At 41.6% G+C, this 17,944-nt stretch overlaps 1 protein-coding gene and 1 pseudogene across 1 annotated transcript; both read left to right on the forward strand.

The window, feature by feature from the left end:
* The first annotated feature begins 3,856 nt into the window (after nt 1-3,856).
* Nucleotides 3,857-6,740, forward strand: LOC110521639 (collectrin). The gene is made up of 6 exons (XM_021599326.2): nt 3,857-4,128; nt 4,796-4,854; nt 4,972-5,057; nt 5,276-5,392; nt 5,825-6,019; nt 6,104-6,740. Exons 1-6 carry the CDS (start codon nt 4,056-4,058, stop codon nt 6,234-6,236), a joined length of 663 nt encoding a protein of 220 aa, XP_021455001.1. The 5' UTR covers nt 3,857-4,055; the 3' UTR covers nt 6,237-6,740.
* Nucleotides 6,741-8,203: 1,463 nt separating this feature from the next.
* LOC110522772 lies at nt 8,204-17,524 on the forward strand (annotated as a pseudogene).
* The last annotated feature ends 420 nt before the right edge of the window (nt 17,525-17,944 follow it).

Genomic DNA, 17,944 nt, shown 5'->3' on the forward strand with positions numbered 1-17,944 from the left:
GACTCCCCTTTTATGTGTAAGATAAAAAAGAATCACATTGGCCTTGCTGGTTTTCCATACCAAACTCAGCTCTCAATATGAAGCAGTAGATTTGAATGCGTTTTTAATCAGAGAATATGATTATCCCTCTTCAAAAGAAGAGTGACTGATAGAAGCCAAGGCAACTCCTCCACTTTGTCCCATATTGCCCTACGTTTGTCTAGGATATGTGTTCCATGATCGTTACATGCTCCACGTCTTACTTGTTGACTGTTTCTCTCCTGTATTGAGAATAACCCAACGTTTTGCTCAAGATTTACACTGACGAGTTTACTAACACACAGCTAACATGCCTTGTTTTAGGTTTGGCCCGAAACAATTTCAACCCTTGTGAGGTGGCCACATTAAATGTAACTGTTCTCACTTTGTCACACACAATGCTAGACAAATTGGTTTATGTGGTTGTGCAAAGGATCAGACTAATGTTGATGGGGCAAATAAAGTTAACTCTTCCTGTTGATGACACCCAACTATGGATGTGTGTGTGTGTGTGTGTGTGTGTGTGTGTGTGTGTGTGTGTGTTCAATGGGGGAGGGGGGGGGCACAGATTGGGTTTACAAACTACTGAATTATTCATATTTGAATTGCACAAGCACTGGGTGAGTTTTGGATCTCACTCCCAAGTTTTATTTTCCTCATCTGATAGAAGGTGACTTGCTAAAGATAGCATTGTTTTTTAATTCATCTTTGAATGTGATTTTGTCAGGTTTGAAATACATTTAGTTAAATATGACAGCTCTGTCTCCAGAGACAGAACAGTGACTAGTCACATTCCATTTAATCCATGTTTAAAGATTCAGTTACATCTCTACTTCCTGATTGGGTCTAAAAGCATTTCAACACATTTACTAAGCTGGTTTAGAAAACAGTTTGAAATTGCAATTGCTTTTATGAACTATTGGCAGAAAATATGACATGTCAGCCGAGAACATGGATATCATTTAGCAACCAAATATATGTTTTTTTAATGCTAATATTGATTGATGCTAATTCTTAATACACATAGGCATATGTGTCACTACCTTTAATGTTGTTATTCAATTGTCTTACAGAACATGTTATTACATTGTGGCTTAACATGAAGTGTTAAGCTTATATTATTAGAAACAGAACATAATATTAAGAATTGATCTTGTGGTGATTTGTTTTCATAAATATTTTTCATATTTTCAAGGCAAACTTCCTCCCAGTGGGGAGAGGCTTTTTCAATTTAACTTTCTGTTTTTCAAAAAATAAGGTACAATTTAACACTTGTGATAGTGCTACTTGAATTATGCATTTAAAGGCCATTCCTTAAATTTTATATCCATCTGATTCATACTTAATAAACTTTGAGAATACCATTGACCAAGCCAACCAATCTGAGCAACACACAAAGCCAGGGGGATTTGTAGGCTAGGCCCTAATTTATGCGTTTTCTGTCACCTGAAGCTGCATGGCAAATAGTCCAAGAACACAACAAAAGCACAAAGGACAATCCCTAAGGCCTAGTCAGCTCTTCCCCCTCCGAGGGCCCAAAATGTTTCTCTGTTACAGTATCCAGAGGACTGACTATTGAATGTGTGATAGAATAATGCTAGTATCCATGTCTGGTATATATCTGAAACTTGTCCCCTAAACAGGACTCGGAAACTATCTATGTGTACAGTACCAGTCAAAAGTTTGGACACAACGACTCATTCCAGGGCTTTTCGTTATTTTTCTATATTACTTTAAGACATTAAGGGGCGGCAGGAAGCCTCGTGGTTAGAGCGTTGGGTCAGTAAGCGAAAGATTGCTAGATCGAATCCCCGAGCTGACAAGGTAAAAAAAATAAGGCAGTTAACCCACTGTTCCTAGGCCGTCATTGTAAATAAGAATTTGTTCTTAACTGACTTGCCTAGTTAAATAAAGCTTAAATAATATATATATATATACAAGCCTTTAGATGTTGTTACACCCTGTGGAGATTGGGCCTTGTTACTCTGTAAACTTGTTATTGTGTGATTGGTCAATGGTGGTTGGTTTTGGGTTGAAGAGTTACACCTTCAGATGTTATAAATGGAATTAGATGCCTTTGTTGTCTCTCTTATCCTCTATCCCATCCATGGAGGAAGGTTGTATGATCAATTCTCATTTCCTAGGCCAGAGGCCTAGGCATCTCTTTGTTCATGCGTTGTCTTGTAAGTTAACTTTAGACTCTATATGCTTTGAATAATGCCTTGTAATGCTTGTTAATGCTTGTAACTTAAGCTTTATGCCTTGTATGTGAATTCATTCATTGTACAATATTAATTAAATATCTGCCTTTGATATAGACAATTCTCAGAGCAATTCTTGCTAGACAACGTCAACTCATTGCCTATTGTTTGCTTGTGTATTTGAATTATCTTTATGGAGGCAGATGAACATTTTAGTAGGCTAATTGCTTAGTCATGAGATATATAGAAATGAATGTAAAAATAATTACAGCATTTCATGATTCAACTAAAAGATGTCCACCATGAAAATATTGTCGCAGTTGCGTAATTTATTGACAGTCTCTAATTAGCACCAGAGATAAAACTTTGTCACAGATGCACACCAGCCGACGGAAGCTAATTGGCGAAAGAAGTTGGCTAGCACTAGCTAGCCTAGACGACTTCAAGACACCAGCATGCTTACTGTTCCAATAGACTTCTAGTTTAGACTTCTGTGGATGCTTGTTAGCACTGGCTCATGAAACTATCTATAACTTCCTTCATACTGGACGCAGAGACATAAAAACGGTATCCACAATAATATTCTGTTGCAGCTAGCGATGTTAATAAAATATTTTTTTCTCAAATAATCCTGCAAAATATTTAACTAAATAAATAAATTGCAGGCCCCCTGCAGTACACCAGTTTAAAGCTAATTTGTTGTTTGTAGCCGGCAATCAGTAGATCCTCAACAAGAAGACCAAGTGTAATGTGTAAACCCATGTTTCTCATGAACAATTAATTATTAAACTAAAAATGGTGTTGACAAAAACCTTCACTGGTGAATAATGTACTACATTTATAGGTAATGTATCCAGGGAAGTGTGAATGCTTAATCAAGACACATTGCCTGAATCGTAAAAGTGTCATGTTACACTAGGTTTACCTTCATGGCACTGTAGAAGAATTCCTAAGACAGATACTGAGGTTGTTTCCTAAATGGTACCCTATGCCCTATAGGGCTCTGATCAAAAGCAGTGCACTATGTTGGGAATATAATGCAATTTGGGACATACACTGACTGACACTATGAAAGTTATTAACTATTAACACCCAGAAGAGAGGCGCTATCTTTCTTGACCTCTCTGTGACCTGTGGTGGAGAGTAAGTCTGAAGGTGTTAGCTCCCCTGGTTAGAAAAGGTAGTACAAATATGTTAATCGTTTCTACAAACTTCCTACTCGTGGTTTGTTAACTAGGATATATTGTTTCATTAATGTCAAATATATTCCTGTGTCTGGCCAAATACCCCTTAAACCCCAACATGGACACAAATTTAAAACAATAGAAGGAAATGATAGGAAGGGGTTGCTACTGGAACTGAAAAGCTACAAGCAAGGCAAACAGAAAGGTGGTGTATATGCTGTACAGCAGGCCCACTGGGTAAACAGAAGCAGACTGGGTCTGTGTGTTTATATTCATGACATCTGCCTCCCTCTCACTCTATCAAACCTCTTCCACTTCTCTGAGGCTTGGACAAACAGTAGCTAGTGCTTTCACTGCTGCCCACACAGCTGCCCACACATTACTGTTGCTGTATTACTCTTCTCTCTGGGCAAGCTAACTGTACTGCTGGGGATGACTATTATAGGGCTGTTCACTTTTTTTAAAGTTGGGCCGGGAGAGTTGTAGCTTGCAGCTGTGTCATCGTTTAACCATTAAACCATAGTGGCCACCCCCTGTTTGATTCCAATTCCGTTGTTGACTTTGTTCTTCTCATTAATGTCTGACCACTGGGACTTTGACTGAACCAGCAGCACAGGAGATTCTGTCTTAGTTGTGTTCCTATCCATAGAGGATGTTGGTGAGGATCCTTGTTCTGCTCTACCTGGCGGGGGCACCAGCCCTAGCACAAACCCTCTGCCAGCCTAGTAAGTTACTCAGATAGATCTAAAGAAGACGCTTATGTCCTCACAATTTCTACTTGTTTTATTGCTTTTGTGTTTGGTTGGTTGTCATTCTTTAGTTTATATTAGTGTCACAAAATGTTATGTTTACAACCTCTTATTGTGTCCCTGAATGTTTCTTTTATCTAGTTCGCCAAATATCTATAGTTTAATGTAGGGAGAGAGAGACTGTGCAATACTTGTCAGCTGATCAGAGTTTTCTCGAGGAAGAAGTTCACGTGGATGAGTATGGTTATAATGAGTAATTTCATGATTTAAAGGGTGTTTGATGTTGTTCTGTTGTTTATGCATTGTCATGTACTACATAGAGGTTTCTAGTTCAACAGTGAATGTTTGAGTGGACACACAGTAAATACTGTATGGTTGTACAGATAGTTCTTTATCAGGACGGTTTGAGGAACACTTTGTGAGGGATGTCCTATTTACTGTTGGTTTCATTGTCCTGTTTCTTTTTTTGTTGGACTATTTTCTACCTATCAACCCATGTGATTCAAGCCCACGTGTTTGTGTCCTCTAAAAGAAAGTGTGTTCTTGTACGCTCAATGTTTCATGGTGAATCCAAAGATGATTCAAATGTGTTTAAGACGGGGGTGAGAATCACTCATCAAGATGAGTCTTATTCTGTCTGTAGATGCATCAAATGGCTACAGAGTGCGAATCAGCATCAAAACTGCTTTGGGAAATCAGGCCGTACGTACTATTCTTACAAGTGTTCTCTCACATCATGGGTCCGATATGAAAAGTTTTAAATACAACATTTAGAACTACATTGTGCTGGGTGATGAAATGTCCTTTTTTTGTCTGCAGTATGAATGGAATGAGAATGAAATGTTCCTTTTCCGAGCAACTATGGCCTTTGCCATGAGGAGGTGCTACAAAACAGAAACTTACAAGTAAGAACTAAACTTGTGCCATATATTAAAACTGAAATCAAAGCACAGTGTTGTACAGCATAATGTTTTTTCACTTCCTGCAAAGATGAATTTCCAGCATTCCGGTGTGCATATTGTATGACTTCTGTTCAAGTCAATAAAAATGTATTCCTGGTGTGTTGGTGTAATGCTGACAACATGGCATTCATGGCATTATGTTGTTTGTGGGACTTTTCCAGTGTCGACAACATTATCGTGTGTAATCAGACTCTGAGGGTGTCCTTCTGGTTTGTGGTGACATCACCAGAAAACTCCACCATGCTTATTCCTAAGGCAGATGTGGAGAAAGCTGTGAGGTAATTTCTTGGTCTACTTTAAAAGGAAAATATCCTGGTATACACCTGTAGATGAACTGAACTCTGAAGTAAAAAGGTGAACGTAAACAGCCACCTGAGTATCTGATAGATAAAACAGAAAATAGATATTATGCTTATAATCTGAACCACAAGGCATGTGGTATTCACACAGATTCAGAGACCTGTAAAAGGTGAGATTTACCAATTGGACTTAAAGTAACCCAGTCCATGTTTTTTTTATTTTCCAGGCAAGTCAGTTAAGAACAAATTCTTATTTTCAATGACGGCCTAGGAACAGTGGGTTAACTGCCTTGTTCAAGGGCAGAGTGACAGATTTGTACCTTGTCAGGTCGGGGATTTGAACTTGCAACCTTTCTGTTACTAGCCCAACGCTCTAACCACCACACTACCCTGCCACCCCATGTCTAATAGCATGTCAAGGCATCGCATCAACAACGCCTTCCTCCTGACAGATAGGACTCTGGAGTTTCTGGGCATCCACCCCACACTGGCAGAGCCAGTCAACCCTGACACCCCTCCCTGGCTCATCGTGTTTGGAGTGGTCATAGGGGCTGTGTTTGCTGGAATCATCGCCCTGCTCGTATCCTCTCTGCTTCAAAAGAGACGGTGAGTCCACCCTTTGACAACACTTCTGTCTCTCTGTTGATAATGCTGTGTTTTGCTATTGAACTATGGCTCATTCTAACCCAGGAAAGAGAAAGGGATGATGGAGGATGGGCAGGATGAAGAGGACATGCAGGTGAAAGGAGTGGAGAATGGCAACGTCCTGGACGGCATCTACAACAGAGGATTCACAGATGACGATCGCTTCACAAAGCTGTAAAGGCTTCCCCTGTAAAATGCTACCAAGCAAGCACAGGATGGGCCAAGAGACATTAAAAACCATTACAAATAGACTTTTATGCACTGTGTCTACAGTTTAAAACTGCATTTGCTGTTTATTTTGGTTGTGTTTAAAACGATTTTGTGCCCAATATAAATAAATGGTAAATAATGTATTGTGTCATTTTGGAGTCACTTTTATTGTAAATAAGAATAGAATATATTTTTAAACACTTCTACATTAATGTGGATGCTACCATTTATATTGGGCACAAAATAATATGAAAGACAGCAAATGCATTCAACAATTTGGAAAGTCACAAGCTTGATGTAATCATTGCATGCTTTGGACTATTTTTAATAATACACATAGGTGAAGTGGTCCCAATACTTTTGGTCCCCTAAAATGGGGGCGACTATGTACAAAAAGTGCTGTAATTTCTAAACAGATCACCCGAAAGTGATGTAAATACCCACAAATTAAAGCTGACATTCTGCACTTTAACCTCATAGTCATTGTATCATTTAAAATCCAAAGTGCTGGAGTACAGAGACAAAACAACCACAAATGTGTCACTGTCCCAATACCTTTGGAGCTCACTGTAAGTTCAAAAAAACTGCTTTTGAGATAGGCTATAGCGAACACAACACCTTTCAGTTCTGTTTTATCCATGGCTTTAGTTAAGCATTTCTGCAAACCGAGTAGGTGGCATCTGGTCAACAATTTTAATGTATATTTCAAAATAATGGTCAAATAATAGAATCCCTTAATAAACAGTGATCTTGTTCATTTAGAAATCATGAGTACTTCATATCAATCACAAATCTGAAAATAATGAAAACGTAGCAACAGAGAGGCACAGCCACCCGGCACAGCCAGAAGAGGACTGGCCATCCCACATATGCTCTCTCTAATTCTCTCTTTCTTTCTCTCTCTCGGAGGACCTGAGCCCTAGGACCATGCCCCAGGAATACCTGACATGATGACTCCTTGCTGTCCCCAGTCCACCTGACTGTGCTGCTGCTCCAGTTTCAACTATTCTGCCTTATTATTATTCGACCATGCTGGTCATTTATGAACATTTGAACATCTTGACCATGTTTTGTTATAATCTCCACCCGGCACAGCCAGAAGAGGACTGGCCACCCCACATAGCCTGGTTCCTCTCTAGGTTTCTTCCTAGGTTTTGGCCTTTCTAGGGAGTTTTTCCTAGCCACCGTGCTTCTTCACCTGCATTGCTTGCTGTTTGGGGTTTTAGGCTGGGTTTCTGTACAGCACTTTGAGATATCAGCTGATGTACGAAGGGCTATATAAAATAAATTTGATTTGACAGAGAGGCACAAATATATCCGAGAAGGAGGAGAACCACCATGATAATTGATTTACATGTAACTAAGAAATGATTGATGTAATGTCTTCGCTAGCTCCAGCATCTAGTTAAGCGTTAACCACCTATTGAAGTTGTTTACTGCTTTGTTTTGCACAATGTGATCAAATGAAGAAGAACACCAGAACAGATGGGTTTAAATGTCGAATATGTACATTTCCAGTCATTGTTTTAAAGAGCACCCATTTTGATTTTATATTGTTTGTTATGAAAATCTATTGAGTGAATCAGAGGAAATACAAATAAACTGTCATTTAGATATGTCTCTTCCTTGGCTATTGCGGAATCTCTCTTTCAACCTCTCTAGTCTGTTGAGATTAAAACAGGTTAAACGTCATTAAGGACTACCTCTTTATTCAGCTACAGCACATGGAGAATGATTAAAGGCAAAGGGGGATACCTCGTCCGTTGTAAAACGGAATGCCTTCAACTGAAATGTGTCTTCCAAAAGTTAACTCAACCCCTCTGAATCAGAGAGGTGATGGGGGCTGCCATAAATCGACATCCACGTCTTCGGTGCCCGGGGAACAGTGGGTTAACTGCCTTGCTCAGTGGCAGAACGACAGATTTTTACCTTGTCATGGACACACGATGGAACACAGAAACACATTCAGTCAGTGGCTGCAATTACACATGCATATGTGGTAGATGAGGTGTCAAATGTAACACGATTTGAATTTTACACGCTGTTCTAAACCAGTTCCTCAGCAATAATTAAATGGCTAAATGGGTGGCTCTTATCTTCCTTAATTAAATATCTCTGATGGGTAGGTCTTCTACCAGTTCCAACTCTGGGTCCTTGTATTTATTTAGATCAAATGTAGCATCAGCATCAGCAACTCTAATGCAGCTGGCAACAAACTCAAGTGTGCTGTTCAAGTACCTTTGATCCCTCACCAGAAAGGACAACATGTTACAAAGGGAAAGCTTCTGTGATGAATTGATTTGAGAACACCAAAACAACCACATTGGAAAGCGACAGTGTAAGCTAGCTAGTCCTACAATTTTGATGATTCAATACATTTGAGGATTGTTATTAGCGTTTGACTAATATATAATTGAAAATGTAACTTCTTAACTCAGGAAATAGCTAACAATAGCTTTGTTGTTTTTGACCTGGGTAAATTGAAAAGCTAGCTGACTAGATATATACTGTATCTAACTGTAGCTAGCTAGCTAACATTAGATAGCCACGTAGCTAACTAGCTATGTTCGTTAAAGAGAAAGAACACTGACAAATATCATACCTAGCTAAAACCAGAGCAGAAAAAGAAGACTGTCACAGCTAAAGTAGTGTCTAGCTAACCGTCATGTGTTTCGGTCTGTTTCTGTACCCTTCATCCTCCATCTCATCTGCTTTGTTTTTGTTTTCTCCCTATCTCAGATTATACTCTTTGGCCCTTCTGGGTAGATACCCATGTGGACCCACCACTTCAAAGGCAATGTGTGAGTTTCCCGATCAAAAATCGTGAAATTGATTGATGAGTTGCAAGCTAGTGATGGCTTTAGGCTATGTTCTTCTCTAAATCCTCTCCAATTCTTACACAAATTACATTTCAGCCATGTCTTTTCAGATTTATAATAATATCACGTCTTTCCCTACAGGGGAGTGGTGTTGGATGCAAGAGGAGAGAAAATCTAACTGTCCCAAGAAACAATGGACATACTCACTTCTCTACATGACCAGGGGATCCAGACTGGAGTGGCATCACGGTTAGTTCACACAGGGATCAACTGCATGCTATTTTATTTTATAATCTGATTAAATATCTATGTAAAACTTGTTTAGACAATGGCAATTTATGTTCTTAGCCTCTAGATGGGCAATTCTTTGAAATTATTAAAATTTCCTTCTATTCCCCAGCACAGGGGAGGTGGATGGAGCCAATCAGCTGTTGTCTCTCTTAAATTTCAACCAATTTCAACCAATACATATCCTTCAAGGAAATATACCCATGGTCAAAGGTCCCTTACTTCAAAAAGTACACATCTAAATTTGAGATTATACGACCACTGCCACCGGTCCTGAACGATTATTCTGTCTTCAACACAAATACTGTTAGTTGGAGAATGGAAGTGTGTGTTTGTGTGTTTCAAATCAAATCACATTTTATTAGGCACATGCTTCATAATCAACAGGTGTAGACTAACAGTGAAATCCTTACTTACGGCAATGCAGAGAGAGAGAAAATAGAGAAAAGTCATAACACGTCATAATAAAAGTAATAATAAATACCCAATGAGTAACAATAACGTGGCCATATAGACACACAGGGTACTAGTACCGGGTCGATGTGCAGGGGTACATGGTAACTGAGGTAGATATGTACATAGAACTATGAATAAAGGCAACAGGATAGATAATAAAAAGTAGCAGCAGGGTATGTGATGAGTCAAGAGTTAGTGCAGAAAGGTTGACTATCTGGTCAATGCAGATAGTCCGGTTAGCTATTTGGTTAACTATTTAGCTAACTATTTAGCAGTCTTATGGCTTGGGGGTAGAAGCTGCTCAAGGTCTTGTTGGTTCCAGACTTGGTGCATCGGTACTGCTTGCCGTACGGTAGCAGAGAGAACCGCCTATGACTTGGGTGGCTGGAGACTTTGACCATTTTTAAGGCCTTCCTCTGACACTGCCTAGCATACAGGTCCTGGGTGGCAGGGAGCTCGACTCCAGTGATGTACGCATTACCCTCCATAGGGCCTTGAGGTCAGATGCCAAGCAGTTGCCATACCAAGCGGTGATGCAGCCAGACAAGATGCTCTCAATGGTGCAGCTGTAAAACGTTTTGAGGATCTGAGGACCCAATGCCAATTACTTTCAGCCTCCTGAGGGGGAAGAGGCGTTGTCGTGCCCTCTTCACGACTGTGTTGGTGTGTGTGGACCATGATAGATCCTTAGTGATGTGGACACCAAGGAACTTGAAGCTCTCGACCCGCTCCACTACCGCCCTGTCAATGTGAATGGGCTATGCTTTGCCCTCTGTTTCCTGTAGTCCACGATCATCTCCTTTGTCTTGCTGACGTTGAGGGAGAGGTTGTTGTCCTGGCACCACACTACCAGGTCTCTTACCTCCTCCCTATATGCTGTCTTATCATCGTCGGTGATCAGGCCTACCACCGCCGTGTCGTCAGCAAACTTGATGTTGTTGGAGTCGTGGGGGCAACGCAGTCATGGGTGAACAGGGAGTACAGGAAGGGACTAAGCACGCACCTCTGAGGGGTCCCTGTGTTGAGGGTCAGCGTGGCTGATATGTTGTTGCCTACCCTCACCACTTGGAGGCGGCTGGTCAGGAAGTCCAGGATCCAGTTGCAGAGGGAGATGTTCAGTCCCAGGATCCTTAGGTTAGTGATGAGCTTGGATGGTACTAGGGTGTTGAATGCTGAGCTGTCGTCAGTGAACAACATTCTCATATATGTGTTCCTCTTGTCCAGGTGGGAGAGGGCAGTGTGGAGTGCAATTCAAATTGCGTTATCTGTGGATCCGTTCGGGGCGGTGTGTGAATTGGGGTGGGTCCAGGGTATCTGGGATGATGGTGTTGATGTGAGACATGACCAGCCTTTCAAAGTGTTTCATGGCTACAGATGTGAGCGCTACAGGGCGATAGTAATTTAGACATGTTACCTTGGTGTTCTTGGGCACAGGGACTATGGTGGTCTGCTTAAAACATGTAGGTATAACAGACTGGGTCAGGGAGAGGTTGAAAAATGGCAGTGTAGACACTTGCCATTGGTCAGTGCATGCTCTGACTATGCGTCCTGGTAATCCGTCTGTTCTTGTGAATGTTGACCTGTTTAAAAGGTCTTACTCACATCGGCTCTATTATCATGCTTGCTTCAAAGCTGCCGTACAAAGCAATTAGCTCGTCTGGTAGGCTCAGGTTACTTGTAATCTGTGATAGTTTGCAAGCCCTGCCACATCCGAGGAGCATCAGAGCCAGGGTAGTAGGATTCGTTTTTAGTCCTGTATTTTTTGCTTTGCCTGTTTGATGGCTCGTCGGAGGTCGTAGTGGGAGGATAGAGTTACGGTCAGATTTGCCAAATGGAGGGCGAAAGAGCTTTGTAACCGTTTGTGTGTGTGGAGTAAATGTGATCTAGAGTTTAGTCTCCTCTAGTTGCACATGTGACATGCTTGCAGAAATGAGGTAAAAACCCATTTCAGTTTCCTTGCAGTAAAATCACCGGCCACTAGGAGCCCCTCCTCTGGAAGAGCATGTTATTGTTTTGTTTGTGTCCTTATGTCCTATACAGTTTGTTGAGTGCTGTCTTAGTGCCAGCAACAATTTGTGGTGATAAATAGATATATAATATAGATGAAAACTCTCTTGTGAAATACACTGAACAAAAATATAAAGGCAACATGTAAGTGTTGGTCCCATGTTTCAGCTAAAATAAAATATCCCAGAAATTGTCCATACTGCACAAAAAAGCATATTTCTCAAATTTTGTGCACACATTTGTTTACATCCCTCTTAGTGAGCATTTCTCCTTCACTAAGATAATCCACCTGACAGGTGTGGCATATCAAGAAGCTAATTAAACAGCATGATCATTACACAGGTGCACTTTGAGCTGGGGACAATAAAACACCACTAAAATGTGCAGTTTTGTCACACAACACAATGTCACAGATGTCTCAAGTTGAGGTAGCATGCAATTGGCATGTTGACTGCAGGAATGTCCACCAGAGCTGTTGCCAGATAATTTAATGTTCATTTCTCTACCATAAACTGCCTCCAACATAATTTAAAATAATTTGGCAGTGTGTCCAACTGGCAGACCACGTGTATGATGTCATGTGGGCGAGCGGTTTGCTAATGTCAACGTTGTGAACAGAGTGCCACATGGTGGCGGTGGGGTTATGGTATGGGCAGGTATAAGCTACAGACAACGAACACAATTGCATTTTATCTATGGCAATTTGAATTCACAGAGATACCGTGATGAGATCCTGAGGTCCATTGTCGTGCCTGTCATCTGCCGCGATCAACTCATGTTTTAGCATGATAATGCACAGCCCCATGTCGCAAGGATCTATACACAATTTCTGGAAGCTAAAAATGTCCCAGTTCTTCCATGGTCTGCATACTCACCAAACATGTCACCCATTGAGCATGTTTGGGATGTTCTGGATCAACGTTTATGACAGCGTGTTCCAGTTTCAACCGATATCCAACAACTTCATACAGCCATTGAAGAGGAGTGGGACAACATTCCATAGCCCACAATCAACAGCCTGATCCACACTTTGCGAAGGAGATGTGGGGTGGTCACATCAGATACTGACTGGTTTTCTGATCCACACCCTTACATTTTTTAAAAGGTATCTGTGACCAATAGATGCATATCTCCATTTCCAGTCATGTGAAATCCAAAGATTAGGGACTAATTAATTTATTTAAATTGACTGATTTCCTTATATGAACTCTAACTCACTAAAATCTTTAACATTTTGTCATTTATATTTTTGTCCAGTATATTATGGTCTACAGCTTATCGTGACGGAATCTAACTCATGCGAGCAGAACCATGAGACTTCCTTATTAGATATCGGGCACCAGCTGAAAGACATACCCCTCCCCTCCTAACCTTACCCGACGCTGCTGTACGGTCTTGACGATGCATAGAAACAGGATCAGAGAAACAGGATATTACAGTTCAGGTCCCATTGATAGAATAGTCTCAAACAGAGCTTGTCCAATTTGTTCTCCAGTGATTATACTGTACGTTCGCCAATAGAACGGAGGATAGAGGCAGATTATTTACACGCCAACATAGTTTCGATAGGGTGCCCACACGCTGGCCTCTCTTGCGCCGCCTTTTCCGAGTCTCGAGGTTTAGTTCCTGGTCCGGGGTGTGCAGTATTTCCTGCGTCACTGACTCAAGAAGAAATCGTCATTCAAATCGAGGTTAGTGACAACTGTCCAGAAGCGGTTTTGGGTCATAGGAAACGATGGCAGAAACTTTATGTACAAAAAAAAGTTAGGATTAGCGCAAAAAAAAAAACACACAATAGCAGAAACGGCAGCTACCCTTTTCGGCAACATTCTTTCATGTTTGTGTTTATGCTTGGGTAACTGGTCGTCAAAGTGTGTTTGTAGTGGAACTCACTGTCATTGTGTCTTTGTTCAGGCTCCAGGCAGACAGTGGACTCAAGTTTCAGTGAGATGACTTTCTTTGATGCTGAACACAGGAACATCAAAGACGTCATTCGACTAGGTACTTTACACCTCCATAAAGTACATAATCTCAAACCAATTTAGAACTTCATGAAGTCCACTCTAACTTCCAAAGTCATTCAAATACATACACAACAGAGAAAATATATCGATGATTTCAAAATTATTCTATACCATGAGAGTGTCATGACATCTGTTTTGGAGTATAGCAACTTAGCAACTGTTTCGAACTGGCTCGTAGCTTTTAACAAAAAGGGAGACAACATGGAGATATATGTTTATTAAATAAAGTCAACAAAACTCAGCAAAAAAAAGAAACGTCCTCTCAAAATGAACAGTTAGTGTCTGGTGTGGCCACCAGCTGCATTAAGTACTGCAGTACATCTCCTCCTCATGGACTGCACCAGATTTGCCAGTTATTGCTGTGAGATATTACCCCACTCTTCCTCCAAGGCACCTGCAAGTTCCTGTACATTTCTGGGGGGGAATGGCCCTAGCCCTCACCCTCCGATACAACAGGTCCCAAACGTGCTCAATGGGATTGAGATCTGGGCTCTTCTCTGGCCAAGGTAGAACACTGACATTCCTGTCTTGCAGGAAATCACGCACAGAACAAGCAGAATGGCTGATGGCATTGCCATGCTTGAGGGTAATGTCAGGATGATCCTGCAGGAGGAGGACCACATGAGGGATTAGGATTTCTTCCCTGTAACACACAGCATTGAGATTGCCTGCAATGACAACAAGCTCAGTCCGATGATGCTGTGACACACCGCCCCAGACCATGACGGACCCTCCACCTCTAAATCGATCCCGCTCCAGAGTACAGGCCTCGGAGTAACGTTCATTCCTTCGACGATTAACGAGAATCCGACCATCACCCCTAGTGAGACACTTTTTGCCAGTCCTGTTTGGTCCAGTGACGGTGGGTTTGTGCCCATAGACGACGTTGTTGCCGGTGATGTCTGGTGAGGACCTGCCTTACAACAGGCCTACAAGCCCTCAGTCCAGCCTCTCTCAGTCTATTGAGGACAGTCTGAGCATTGATGGAGGGATTGTGCGTTCCTGGTGTAACTTGGGCAGCTGTTGTTGCCGTCCTGTACCTGTCCCGCAGGTGTGATGTACCGATCCTGTGCAGGTGTTGTTGCACGTGGCCTGCCACTGCAAGGATGATCAGCTGTCCATCCTGTCTCCCTGTAGCTCTGTCTTAGGTGTCTCACAGTACGGACATTGCCATTTATTGCCCTGGCCACATCTACTTGGTTCTGCAAAGCCACTTTTGTGAGTCAAAACATACTCATCTGCCAAAATCGCAGCTTCAGAGACAGTCTTCACTTTTCGGTCGCTAATGTACGTGGCTATTCGATCAGGGATTGTGTCCTTAAATTGCTCTAGCATAATCAGCCCCTGGAAAGTCGTAACCGCAGAGGCAGAACACCAGCGATTCATCTGTGAAGATAACTTTTGCACAAACTCAATATGACTCTGTTTATCATCCCTTTTTAAAGTTCTAAATCATTCACGGTAGCCTCAGGAACCAATTCGTAAATCTGTAGCACAGCCATTTTAACCTTAGCATAGCTGAGACTGTCGGCTACACCAAGAGCTGAATATGCTTCCTGCGCTTTACCAGTCAACACACACTGCAACATTAAAGTGAGATCAGAATTAGGCCAACTCCTAGCGTAAGCAACAGTCAAAAAACGAAAATAAGCCTTAGTGTCCTCCTCATCCTCAGCTGTAAGTTTCCAACAATATCATATGTGTCCGGGGCACGAACGAGCGACCCCTAGCTAAATCAGGGTCACCTTCCCTAAGCAAACTCTCCCCCAAGAGCTTTCCTTCTCTAACCAATTCTAGCCACTCTTGTTGCAGCTTGATTTTAGCACGCTCCAAATCCTGTTTAAATTATTTTTCATGCTTAACACAATCAGCATGCTCCAAATCCTGTTTAAGTTCCAATTCCTTTCCATGCTTAACACGATCATGCTCTAGCTGTAACAGCTGAAAAAGACTACTAGGCTAACAGATGGAGCGCCCAATGTAAGTGAAATGGGGAGATGGCTGGGGAGGTGGCGATTCCTCAGCAGAGTCTGCCCCAGTGATACCTACGAGTATGCCAATCTCCATCAGATTGGCCTTCAATATCAATCTAACATAATTGTTTTGATGTATATCACTAATTTCACTAATTTCTAACAGTTCCTCTGATGGAACGCGAATGAACTTGTCTACATTAGACGCCATAGTCACAAGTAGCTGCAAAAAAAATTTTGCTCTGCCCCTCTGCTGAGCACACCAGACCAAACCACAACAAGAGAAGCACCAATCAAACTGGGCACCACAGGAGAGAGATGAGCTATATCAGGAGCTTCTCCAAATCCGACAATAACGCAACCCTAGTCTTGGTGCGAATTTGCGACGCCCAACGTATTCCAAAATGGAACATGTCGCTAAGCCTAACAGGGGAAAAGACAGGCTATAGCTCCGGGTCGCAAATAGCACTACTCTACCCAAATCTCCCACTGAGGTACACAGGGGATTGAACTGACCTTCTCGGACCGATGTCCCAACAGCGAGTATAGCAAGAGCCTCTCCGATGCAGCATACAACCAACTAACCACCGCAGTGGCAAGTTTACCAAACAAACAAAGGCAACCAACCCTGGGCCTACCAAACAGCGCAACTCAAAGAAAGTTGTAACAAGAGATGCAAACAAAGCACCTCCAGTGTTTATCAAACAGTGACTTCACGTTTTCTCCCCAACAAAATACTAATATCAGTTAGCCTAACGACACTAGTAGTAATCCTACTTACATACTTTCCAAGCCTGTTTGATGACATCATCGGACAACCAAAATCACCTCGAAGGCACTATGCCGTACACTTATAAGACTAGGCAGTGAATATCAGCCAAAGCGCATCCCAATTAGCATTAACCCAATTAGCATTAACCCAATTAGCATTAACCCAATTAGCATTAACCCAATTAGCATTAACCCAATTAGCATTAACCCAATTAGCATTAACTCAATTAGCATTAACCCAATTAGCATTAACCCAATTAGCATTAACTCAATTAGCATTAACCCAATTAGCATTAACCCAATTAGCATTAACCCATAATGCAACAAAATACTAAACGCCAAAATGTTTAGCATCCAACCTTATGATCCCGGACGAGCCCCCACTTGTTACATAACCGGCTCGAAGCCCATAACAAAGAGGGAGACAAACATTTTCATTAAATAAAGTAAACTATATCCAAGTAATAATGGAATGTGTAGTCAGTAGTGTGAGTGGATGCATGCACAGATGGTGATAATGAGGCGTGTTGAGAGATGCCAAAACAAATGAACATAAAGACGCCTCAAAATGCCACAACCAAAAACAACAGTGTGTCTGCATGAAGAGAGTCTCCTCAATGTATGGGGGAAAGGTGTATTTATCCCTGGGACACACCTGGGCCCAGGTGTGTCCCATTTCGCTGACGACCCTCCCGGCTGCGCCCACCAACAAGAACAAAGAGAAAGAATTTGGCAGACAGAGTGGGAGGGTCGTCACACAAGTATGTTGCATAAACCGTTCACTCCCAAAGGAGATAACAAGACGAGTAACTTTACTTTAATTTACCCTCAGGTGTGCAGTGTGTTCTGGTTCCTAAAAGAGTGACTATGAGACTAGTGGTTGAAGAGATTCTACAGTTCTCCCAGGGTGCAAAATGAGTACTTGAGGACAGAGTTGACGCATTGATGCAATACATAGACTTGACCTCTGTGGGCAGTGTTGCACTGCCACAAACCTAAATATCAGCACTTCACTGTTTTCAACATTACTACACATTTTATGTGTATAACCAACATAATGTTGGATCAGATTGGCCAGAGCCATGCAATATATGTGTTTTATACTGTATAAAACACAACTGTACAGTCATGGTAATCACTTCCCTCATATTTTGTCATTAGTTTGGAATTGATGTAAATACTCAACTCGTCCTTTCTTTCATTTACTGTTAGGTCCATTCTCTATTCCTCTTCTTCGTTGCCATCTCTGTTCTTCTTGTAAGCCCCGGGTCAATCTCCACACCTCATTTTTCACCCCAGAGAGCTATAGATTGTTTGTCAAATTTCTCAAGTTCAAAT

The sequence above is a fragment of the Oncorhynchus mykiss genome, chromosome 30 (assembly GCF_013265735.2).
Source record: "Oncorhynchus mykiss isolate Arlee chromosome 30, USDA_OmykA_1.1, whole genome shotgun sequence".
NCBI classification, from domain to species: Eukaryota; Metazoa; Chordata; class Actinopteri; order Salmoniformes; family Salmonidae; genus Oncorhynchus; species Oncorhynchus mykiss.